This window comes from Narcine bancroftii, chromosome 4, assembly GCF_036971445.1.
Source record: "Narcine bancroftii isolate sNarBan1 chromosome 4, sNarBan1.hap1, whole genome shotgun sequence".
Lineage (NCBI taxonomy): Eukaryota > Metazoa > Chordata > Chondrichthyes > Torpediniformes > Narcinidae > Narcine > Narcine bancroftii.
This window is the reverse complement of record NC_091472.1, coordinates 40,210,951-40,223,006: the sequence shown is the minus strand read 5'-3', so window position 1 is coordinate 40,223,006 and position 12,056 is coordinate 40,210,951. Positions and strand designations below refer to the sequence as shown.

Genomic DNA, 12,056 nt, shown 5'->3' with positions numbered 1-12,056 from the left:
CCTTGGTATCCGGCACCTATGGGAATGGGTAGATGCCAGTTGCTTGTCATTGTGTGCTACATGGATTGGCAAACTAATGGCGTGGCAATTTTAAACTTCTGTATTTTTTGCCTATTTATTTTCTCCAATTATTTTGATGGTTGCTTGAGGCTGCCAGGTGCTTGAATTCCAGATAACAGGGGTTTTGCTGTATAATGGTTTTAAAATAAAACAATTTACAATGGTCATAGGTTTGTTACCAAAGTCAAGTAAAATAACTGCATCTCCAGGTGTAGGAGCAAGTTGTGCTAGGTCTTCAGGTTCTTCCTTCAGTTTGCTAAAAAGCAGATGACCATCATCCGACATCGGAGCACCATTGATATGCCTCCCATTCATATTTCTCACTGTCTGGCATGGCTTGAACAGAGACTCCGTCTGGCCCATGGAGAATACAACATTGTTCTCTTCAATTTCACTGCAAGCACAAAACAATCAAGTTTATATTTTGTTCTTCTGTAGCATGGAAGAAAAAAAACAATTTGCATTTGAATTCTTATTTTGGCTATACCTTTGTCATGAATAGATTACTTTGTGAAGTTATTAACATATGGACACTCACTGTAACCAATTTAGCACAAATTGTTTAGTAAAATCAATCTATGGTTTTGATTAGTACTGGAATAAATGTTGATATTAATACCACAATTTCTCTTTGGTCTTATTCATGTTACTCTGTGGAATCTTTAATTTATCCCCAGCACAGGGGAAAAATGTGTTTTAACTTCTCACCCTTCCAGATAGTCAATCCCACAATTGTGCAAAATGGTGCTCAATTCAGAATACTTATCAGATCTGTCGAATCAATGAAGCTGCGTCACAGCAGCAAGTCAGTCCTGCAGGAATATCGATTCTGTAGCGGTGGCTACACTGCTAACTGAAGGATCGCACAACCAGACGGGTTGAGTTCAGTGAGCAAAAACTGATTTATTGCAGGCTGCCTGGCTGGTCTTATATTCCCAGCCCAGACCTGGCTGAGAACCGCGCTGGGGTCACATGGGTCCCCAAGTGCAGGCTTCTGAGCCCGGTGCTGAGGTCAGGAAGAAACCCCCGACGGCGCCATTTTGGCTGGTTGACGAGCAGGGCTGGTTCACCTGCCTAATGGCATACCGCCACACAGACATCTGGTATTGGGATAGCCTCGGGCCAACAAATGGTGCAGTCTACCATGTGAAAAGGTAATGGTTGCCTCGGGAAACGGGTAAGGGTCCAACGATGTCCATATGTATGTGGCTGAACCATTCCCAGATGTGTTCGAAATCTTGTACGGGCGCTCTGGTGTGCCTTGGAAAGCTGGCAATGGGTGCAAGTTCTGGCCCAGTCTGCAATCTGCTTCCGAAGCCTGTGCCAGATGAAATGTTCTGCCACCATACGGACCGTGGACCTGATGGAAGGGTGGGAAAGGTCATGGATATGGTGGAAGACTTGCCTCCACCACGTGGGGAACCACTGGATGTGGGGTACCCATGGAGACATTGCACAGGATTGTGCCCTCACCGTGAGGAGTCAGGAGGTCCTGGAACCGCAGGCCCATGATGGCAGTCTGGAAGGCCCATGTCTCCTCGTCGGACTTCTGGTCCGCGACGAGCTGGTCGAAGTCGAGGCTGGGTGTCAGCGAGCAAATGGTTGGTCATAAGAGTGCGTCGACAACAACATTGTCTTTCCCCACCTTGTGCTGAATGTCAGTGGTGAACTCTGACACAAAGGAGAGGTGACACTGTTGGTGGGTGGACCAGGGATCTTTTGCCATAGCGAGCACCTGAGTGAGGGGTTTGTGGTCAGTAAAAATAGTGAAAGGCCTCCCCTCCAAGAAATAGCGGAAATGACGCACCACCAGGTACATGCCCAGCAACTCACAAGCGAAAGCGCTATACTTGTCGGCTAAAGAATGCCAGTGGTTTCCACTGTCCATTCACCTGCTGCTCCAGGACAGCGCCGACGGCTGTGGCAGAGGCATTGACAGAGAGCACCATATGCAGGTCGGTGCATGGATGGATGAGCAGGGTAGCCTTTGCGAGGACATCTTTCATGGCTTTGAAAGCCCTGCTGGCCTCTGGAGTCAAGGCGAGTGTCTTGTCTTTGGCCACGATTAGGGCAAAGAGCGGCTGCATGATGCACACAGTGCCACGAACTCCTGTAGCCCCTTGAGGTTGTCCGGGCATGGGAACTCCCTGATGGCAGCAACCTTTGTAGCGGCAGGTGTAGCTCCTTCGGCCATGATGGTATGGCCGAGGAACTGCATGGACTCTTTCCAGAACTGGCACTTGGCCGGATTGATCGTTAGGCCGAAGTCAGCCAGTTGGGAGAAGAGGGTGCGCAGGTGAGACTTATGTTGTGCCCCGGTCTCTGGTGGTGACAAGGATGTCTTCCAGGTAAATGAATACGAAATTCAAATCCCTGCCCACTGTGTCCATAAGGTACTGGAAGGTCTGGGTGGCATTCTTGAGCCCGAATGGCTTGCATAGGAACTCGAACAAGCCGAAAGGGGTGATGATGGCTGTTTTGGATATGTCCTCAGGATGCTCTGGGATTTGGTGATACCCACGCACCAGGTCAACCTTAGAGAATACCCTCGCATCATGCAGGTTGGCCATAAAGTCCTGGATGTGAGGGATCAGGTAACGGTTAGGTACTGTCGTGTCATTAAGCCATCGATAATCTCCTCAGGGGTTCCAGGCACTGGAGGCTTTCAGGACCAGGTGGAGTGGTGAGGTCCAAGGACTGTCGGAGCGTCAAATGATCCCCAGCTCCTGCAGATTCGAGAACTCTTCTTTCGCTATCTGGAGCTTGTCCGGCTAGAACCGGTGGGCCTTGCGTGGGGATGTAATGAAACACCCCGTGGCGTGGTGAGGCAGCGGAGAACTGCGGCTTGAGGAGGGACAGGAACTCGTCCAGGATACGCTGAAACTCATCGTTGGGCGTGCTGACCATGGCCATTTACGGCTGCTCTGTGTGGGAGGTGTTGAGGCGAATGGATCGGAGGTACAGGCATTTACCAGTCGCCTAGCTCGAATGTCGACCAGGAGTCCGTAGGCGAGGAGGAAGTCGACAACCAGGATGGTGTTTGAAAGGGACGAAATGGTGAACCTCCACGAGAACTTCCACTGGTCAGTCTGGAAGTGGATGGTCTTGTCTCCATACATTCAGATCTTTGTTGAATTGGCAGCATGGAGGGGAGGTCCTCGAGGCTGGTTCCGGGACTCAATGGCTGTGGCTGGGATGATGCTGATCTTGGCCCTGATGTCAACGAGGAAGCATCGGCCGCTGACTGAATCCCACAGGTAGAGAAGGCTGTGTTCTTGGCCAGCTGCCGCAGCCATTAACAGCAGCCGGCCTGCTTGTTTCCCTGGAACGAGCAAGGCTGACGACACTTCCGAGCCTTGGTTCCCCAGCGTTGGTGGAAGAATCAGAGACTTGCTTCTGGCTATGCTCTTTGAGGCCCTTGCAGGGGCCGGGTGTTCCAACACAGTGCTAGAGGAAGGCTTGGCATGGTCATGCCCTTGACTCGTAACCTGCTGGACTGCTGAGGCCTCCAGGAATCGTTTGAGCCTTTTGAGCGACCTTCGTAGGGTTAACAAAGCTCTCCTGGGACAGTAACGACCAGATATCTTCAGGCAGATGGTCGAGGAAGATGGGCTCGTAGAGTGGGCAGTTGGTGCGATCATCCATGAGTGCGAGCATCTCATCCATCAACTCGATTGGAGTTCTGTCCCCCAAGGCGTCGAAGTGCAGCATCCGAGCAGCATGCTGCTGCCTGGTGAGGCCGAGGGAGCCGGTGAGCACCCGTTTGATGGTCCTGTACTTATCATCCATGGCTGGGTTCTGAACAAGGAGTAGCACTCGTTTGGCGGTGGCCTGGTCCAGGGCAACGACCACATGGTAAAACTTGGTCAAATCCAATGAAATCTGCCGGAGGTGAAACTGAGCTTCTGCGTGGCTGAACCAGGTCTCCAACTCCTGAACCCAGAAGTCAGGAAGCTTGATGGCTATAGCGTTGATTGAGGGGTCGTTCATGTTGGGTTCAAAGATGTTTGAACCTGTTGGGGTCACCAATTGTAGCAGCGGCTACACTGCTAACTGAAGGATCGCACAACCAGACAGGTTGAGTTCAGTGAGCAAAAACTGATTTATTGCAGGCTGCCTGGCTGGTCTTGTACTCCCAGCCCGGACCTGGCTGAGAACTGCGCTGGGGGGCCCCGATGTCACCGGGGCGTCGAGCCTGGGGCCAAGGTCAGGAGGAAACCTTCGACGGCGCCATTTTGGCCGGCTGCCCCGCCGTGTGCGTGACAAGCAGGGCCAGTTCGCCTGCCTTATGGCGTACCGCCACAATTTAATATTTTCATATGCATTAAAAGGGCTGTTAATCAGCAACTAATATTTGGAATAGGAAAGGAGGTCAGTTAAATGCAATTAAAATGATTTTTTTTTTTAAATGTTTAATCAATTGTGCAGCAGTTGTGCTGGTCTTCATATTCTGAAGTGAATGTAAATGTTGTTTTTATAAATTTATTAGTCTAGTAATTTATGAATTTTATGGTCACCTTAATTGTTACATTTGCTCCACAGATATGAAGTTTTGGAGAAGTGAACAATTTCAACTCTGAATTTAGTTATTCAAATATTATTATAATTCATTTGATTGAAAATTATTAGTTGGTGTGGAAGAATATCTGTCCTCAGGCTTTAAATGGTAAACATGTCAGTGAAACGCAGCCCAAATCCTTAAGGTTTTTGGACTATTGATTGAACATTTTTCATCACTGGAAGTGCTTTTAACAGACTTCATTTCCAAAACGCGTCCACCAGCATGGTCTCCGCTCCATCCTCAACATTCATTGGAGCACTTTCATCCCTAACGTCGAAGTACTCGAGATGGCAGAGGTCGACAGCATCGAGTCCACGCTGCTGAAGATCCAGCTGCGCTGGGTGGGTCACGTCTCCAGAATGGAGGACCATCGCCTTCCCAAGATCGTGTTATATAGCGAGCTCTCCACTGGCCACCGAGACAGAGGTGCACGAAAGAAGAGGTACAAGGACTGCCTAAAGAAAGCTCTTGGTGCCTGCCACATTGACCACCACCAGTGGGCTGATCTCATCTCAAACCGTGCATCTTGGCGCCTCACAGTTCGGCGGGCAACAACCTCCTTTGAAGAAGACCGCAGAGCCCACCTCACTGACAAAAGACAAAGGAGGAAAAACCCAACCCCAACCCACCAATTTTCCCCTGCAACCGTGTCTGCCTGTCCCGCATCGGACTTGTCAGCCACAAACGAGCCTGCAGCTGACGTGGACATTTACACCTCCATAAATCTTCGTCCACGAAGCCAAGCCAAAGAAAGAAAGAGAAAGAAGATTGTTCACTTTTAAACTGTTTGGTTATCGATGCCAGTCATTGAGATCATTCTGCACAAAGAACTATAAAGGGAGAGTAACTAATGTTATCTACTGCTTTAATTTGCAAACTATTGTATGTAATTTATCTTCTGTTTAGAAAGAACTGAGTTGTTTAAGAGGCTTCTTCTACCATTATAATTCAATTGTGTAAAAGTTAAAAGCTCATTTTTAGTTGAGATAGGTGAAACAATTCACTGTAAACATCCAAACAAGATGTTTGCTTATCACTTTAATAGTTTTTAAATATATTATGGTTAGTGTATTGGCTAGCACAACACTATTAGAGGGCCAGTGACCCAGGTTTGAATCTAGTGCTCTCTGTAAGGAGTGTTTACGTTTTCCCAATGTCTGCATAAGTTTCCTCCCACCCTTGAAAAGCGATTGTAGGTTCATTGGTGTATTAGGGGCAGCACAGGGTCATAGGTTGTCATTCTTCTGTAGGTCTATTTTTTTAAATTCTTCCAGGCTTCAATATATTTGCTAAATACGCTGATTTTACATGAATGTATTCAAATAAAGTTGACTTTATTCTCTCTGCAAAACACATTCATGACTATATCAGTTTTTGTTTTGTTTCTACTAAGCAGAAAATCAATCTATCCAACAGAATACTTTTCTTCTAAAGTACAGAAAAATACATTTTCAAATAATCGCATCATTTTTATGTTTGACATCTGTTAAATGTAGATACTACCTGATACTAGAGCTATGATTAAATAGCTCAGTGAAGAGTAATTCTTTAATTACATCCATCTTACCAGGAACCACTCTATTTTCAAAAGTTTTATACTTATCCATCAGAACTACAGAAGGTCCACTTCCACCTTCTCAGGAAACTAAGACTGGGTAACAGACAAGTCTTCACCAATTGCCCATGCACAGAGAACAATAGAAGGCTCAGATACCAAAATAAGATCATTTAATCACAGGATTTCTGTCTTGAATTTCCTGGCTCTGACATCAATTGTGTAATTAAATAGACATACCTCAAAACGTAGTTGATGCAGACAATGCACTGTGGCTGTGAGTTACGGCTGTTGTAGATGACTGTCCCTTGGGTTTCAACCCACACATATCCACCTCTTTTAGCGAGCATCCGGTACTGGCCAGTAACTGATTGACCTTTTGTGCATACTTTTAAAACAAAAATACAAAAAAAGGAAAGACCTCAATTGAGATGTTTAATTTCAGTGATCAGAAGTATTCAATAAACAAACCATTTCATTGTGCGCTTCATGATTTTAGTTGCATGACACTGACATGATGTAGAAATAGTAGCATTGTACAATACCCATGAAATGTGCCCATTCTTATGCTTTCAGTAGAAAGACTTAATTCGCTGTCAGAACTTTAAGCATCTTTTAGGAATATTGTCAGGTTTTATACATTTAAAAGGCTAAAATAAATTGAAAAATGTTCACCATAATTGACGGCTGTTTTCTCAAATATTCCTTTAAATTAGATCAATAAAGTACTTGTGTATTTTGACCCTGTTACTTAGTCAACTGCACCTGGATCTAGTATTACTTTTGGTAGCCTATTTGAATCTGGTAGTTATCATTTGTGTTTTGAAAGGATAATTGCATTGGTCACAATCAATAAAATCTCAATGTGTGCTTTGCTCCAGTTACTTGTTTTCCAGAAGGCCTTGTTAGTGCTGTAATCTTGTTTTAAACAGCACACAATGTCACCAGAATATCTGCCAATCTGATAGGCCAATAATTACGCAAATGCTGCCATGTAGAGAAGCTCAACTAAACTGCAGATTACTTCCTACAAAATAGCTCTTGTGGTCACTTTACATTAAATATTCACGTTACATTCAAGACAAAATAATGAGCGTCAGAAAATTGATTTTTTTTTCCCTCCCGTCAAAACTGAAATTTTAAGATTTGCCAATTGTTATAATTGAAGATAAAACTTTGCTTCTGAATTTCATTTCGGTCATGCAAAGGCCAAGGTGAAGTTAAGCGAGTTTGAGATTATAATCTTCTGGAATTGGTTGAAGAATATGGAACTTTAGTTCAATCAGTTGTCAAATGTTAAGGTTTCAAGATTAATTGAATCCGTCCCAAACTGTTTTAGATAATTACACGTAATCTCTTCATTTGTAGTTCAGTGTTCTGAAGTATCACTCGCCAACCCCTTTCCCCATCACTAATTACTGAAAACAGCAGAGTTAAATCAAACAGCACTATATCTTGAGGGATGTGGTCAAGTTGCAGTTCCTGGACATTCCTTGTGGTGTGAATTAATTCTTATTGTTTTTTTTTCAGCATTTCCTTGGAATCGACAATAACTCATCCAGGATTGGGGAGTGTAAATTGATGGCCACAATCTGCAGGTTGTGGTAGGGTAAGTCACAGGGTAATAAGGTGCTCACGACTTCTGCAGGGTCAGGTGGGGGTAAAAATTCGCAGGGGTATTGGACTAGATTATTTTAATGGTGAATCTCCCACTGAAGATGATGTTCTTCTTTTGGTTTGCCCTCCAGAAGGTGTACCCACTGGCCCAGGAGTATTTACGTTCTCACTTTAGCAGGCATGCTACACAAACTGAAAGTTTCCTTAAATGCCACTCATTGCAAAAGTCTAATTAAATAGCAAGAAAGACAGGTAGGTAGTATCTAGCACAACTGTTCAATTGAGAAAATGTGAAATCAGAATTCCAAAGTTCAGATTTATTCAGAGTACATACATGACATTACATATAACTGAGATACTTTTTCCTGTGGCCAGAAAGAATTAATCTGCATTGTTTAATCCCACTGTTTAATACTACCTGAATCTTTCAATAGACCACCCAATCTCAGAGTTCATCAGATGACAGTGTGATATACTGGTGTGGCCACCTATAGCTATTGCCTACTATAATCCATTGCTCCCTCCTATGACACCCTGATTCCATCTCCCTCCTATGGCTCATTGGGATGGTTTTATTAAAGCGCAGGGTCAGTGGAAAAAATAATGCTGCTTCACAATTATTTTACCTAAGACAAGAACTATGAACATCTTCAAAGATTGGGGCTGTCCTTATGGTGATCCTTGTATGTTGGGAACTTCACTGCATTTTTACAACCATTATATATTACATGGAGAAATGAAAGTTGAAGTATGTAAACAAGAAAATCTGCAGATGCTGGGATAATATACCAAAGTTCTGGAGAAACTCAGCAGCGTCTATAGGAAATCAATGGCAGTCAACATTTCAGGCCTGAGCCCTTTGTCGGGAATGTGAAAAAACAGGTAGACTACTGAATAAAAAGGTGGGGGAGGGGAATAGAGGAGGGAGGAATGGGGGAAGGGGGAAGAGCACAGGTCAAAGGTAGATACAGGTGAGAGGGTAGAAAAGAAAGAAGCTGAGAAATGACAGGGGAGAGGGTAAAGGGCTCTCTGATAGGAGAAGGAAGGGGCTGAGGACGTGCAAGAAGAGAGAGGAAAGAGTGAAACTGGGGAGGGGGTTAATAGAAATTGGAGAAGTCGATACTGATGCTATCTAGTTAGAGTGAGTGTCGAGATGGAATACAAGAGGTTGTTCCTCCAAATTGTGGGTGACTCAACTTGGCAGCTATTTCTGTAAGGACTTAAACATTCTAATGGACCGTTGGAATGTTCACAAATTACTTAATGTGAGATTACTTGGCATTACAACTCATAATATGTCCTCAACATCACATTTAAAGAAAATTAATCAGGTTCCTAACCAATTTACAACTGGGGATATCACATTGCAAGACCTTTGAATGTGTGACTTACAGTTTTGGTGGCTTTTAATCATATGATCTGAATCCAGTGCATGATAGAACTCATAAACTGAGCGTCCAAGTAGTTCATCCGGACAGTATCCCATCAATGCTGCGATTCTGGTAAGAAATACAGTTGATTACCATCAATTCACAGATTTACATAAGCTTAAAAGCCTGATTTTTTAAAAAATCAGCTGCACATTTCCTAGTAAAACCAAGGAAAACTTTCAATATTTGCAAGGAACTGTAAAGAACACCTGAAAGGGAGTGGGGGCCGAAAACATGTTGGAAAATGCGATCAAAGATTTAATGGATCCACAGAGTACTCTTGAAAAGATTAGAATATGTGATTGTGCACTTGTCTGAAAAGGAGATCAATGTCATAAATCACAAGTTTCCAAGCGATAAGACGATACAAATTTTAATAGGGGGTAAATGTAGTTTAAAACATCCACTTATGATTGGCCAAAACCTGCTGTGATATTGTTCCAACATTTTCCACTGAAAACTACTATCAGCATTTTCAATGAAAACTCCAGTCTTCCAATAATTATGGCAAGGGTCAACAGATAGAATGTAACTCTATTATCTCCTATTGAAAAAAGGTATTCTTTTTGTTTCACAATTCAGCGCTGACATCCTGACATTAGTTATTACTAAGGAGTTGATTATATTTGTTTATATTTCTACCATCTTCAGTTGCTGTATAAGATTTAGTTTTAATATAGATGAAGTCAATCTCAAGGTATAACATACAAAATGGTTGCAATTTAGTGATTACAAAGTGAGACATTGTGATTCTAGGCCCAGATTTTGAGAGACAATCAGGCCAACCAAACTCTATGACCTATTCTCTTGTACCTGTACGTCCTACTGCTTATATTTTCTAAATCATGTAGAGAGCACAGATAGGGCAGAATAATGCAGGTCAGCCGTCAATCTAAATGAAATTAAGAGTGAAGAATGGAAACAGATTTGGAGCCTTCTATATAGTTTGTGGGCATAATATAATTTGACATCGCACAGACAGCATGTTATTGTTTAGAAACTGGATTGTGGGAAGGAGATCTGACAAATTATTTGTAGACACAGGAGAAATTTAGCATTTGCAGCTGTCAGCTGAATAAAAGATAGCAAGTTTACTTTTGTTGTTAACATTTTTCTAAAACTTGATTCAGCATGTTACTGCAGAGACAAACATCTTCATAGAACTACAGTTTTATTTTTAAAACAAACAATCGAGTGCATCTTTCTAAATTGTAAAGGAATAATTTTAATTATGTAAGAAATTCTCAATTCTCACAATTTAAATGCTATTAACACAAATATTTGGATTAAACTGTCATGTTATGCTGCTTTCATAATGACAGTGAAACCATGTGATCCAAAATAATAAGTAAGCTTGATCCAAGACACAAGCCTCTTAATTAAACAATGGATGATTAATGCCATGCTGACTATTTTCTCTTAAACTTAGTGTGCGCTGTTCACTGGGAACAAGACCGGCTCTAAGAAAATGGATTAAATGTGATTTAGGTAACTGATGTAGATCAGGACTTTGCCTGATTAGGTTTAGTTTTCTTTTTAAATGGGACACTCAGCCATTATTTGCAAAGACAAGGCAACTAACAGTAACTGCCCTTTATTTGAATTGCCCTTTGAGAGTCTTAAATGGTTAGGGACATGTTATTCAAAATGCGAGCTAACAGCAAAACAAAGGAGGAAAGCCTCACCAAATGGACTTCTCGATGTCAGAGAAACCAAGGATCGCTCTGCGGGATAATTGTGTTAGTTCTGCAGGGATAATCCTGAATTTCCTGTTGCCTGCCGCTTTAATTCCCCATCCTATTGCCACCCTGACCTATCAGAGTGAAACACAAAAGTCTGGAGATGCTGTGATTGTAGTAAAATCACACAGAAATGCTGGAGGAACTTGGCTGGTTTTTCAGAGTCCTTAGGAGGCCAACATATGACCGATGTTTTGGACCTTTGGAACTGAGCCCTTCTTCAAGGAATAAGTAAAGAACAGGAAGGCATCAGAATAAAGATAAGGCAGCCTTGGGGAGGAATCCAGACCAACAAAAGGCATTAATTGGATATAAGAGGAGAGGTGAGAATTGATTGTGACTCTGTGAAAGGAGATAGAGGGAAAAGGAGAGAGAGAGAATGGGGGAAAGGCATGGGAAAAGTGGGAGGGGATTAGCAGAAGACAGAGAAGTCAGTGTTGATCCCATCAAGTTGGAGGGTGCCCAGATAGAAGAATGAACTGTTGTTCCTCCAATTAGTGGGTGGCCTCAGTCTGTCAGTCCATGAGATCATGGACAAATATGTCAGCAAGGGAATGGAATGGGGAATTCAATTGGGTGGCCACTGGGAGATCCACGCTATTGCATCAGACAGAGCCAATGTGTTCAACAAAGTGATCTCTCAGTCTCTCCAATGTAGAGGAAACCACAACGGAAGAACTGGATGCAGTAGATAAGCCCTTGAGATTCACAATTGAAATGTTGCTTCACTCGGAAGGACTGTTTGGGGCCTCAAATAGTGGTGAGGGAGGACATATGTGTATAAGTAGAGCATCTCCTGGTGTCACGGGTAGTTGCAAAGGGGATGATTGGTGGGGAGGGAGGAGTTGACATGGGAGTCATGGACGAGTGGTCTCTATGGAAGGTGGAAAGGAAAGGAGATGAGAATATGTGTCTAGTGGTGGGATCATGTAGTAGGTGGCTGAAATAGCAGAGAAGAATATGTTTCATGCAGAGTCTGGTGGGGTGGTAAATGAGGACAAGGGGAATCCTGTCCTTGTTTCCCTGGAGTGGAATGGGCCAGAATAGATGTGTGGGGTAATGCAAGATATGTGGGTGAGGGCCGAGCTGAGGGA

The 12,056-nt window shown here is 43.4% G+C and overlaps 1 protein-coding gene across 5 annotated transcripts in view; it reads right to left on the bottom strand.

The window, feature by feature from the left end:
• epas1b (endothelial PAS domain protein 1b) overlaps positions 1 to 12,056 on the bottom strand; it is a 172,158-nt gene that overhangs the window by 27,177 nt on the left and 132,925 nt on the right. For all 5 annotated transcript variants that reach the window (XM_069931102.1, XM_069931101.1, XM_069931099.1 and 2 more), the window contains 3 exons: positions 9,186 to 9,292; positions 6,417 to 6,564; positions 240 to 454 (listed from right to left, as the gene is read on the bottom strand). In XM_069931102.1, the coding sequence (XP_069787203.1) occupies positions 240 to 454; positions 6,417 to 6,564; positions 9,186 to 9,292 (470 nt within the window). The remainder of the gene's footprint in view (positions 1 to 239; positions 455 to 6,416; positions 6,565 to 9,185; positions 9,293 to 12,056) is intronic.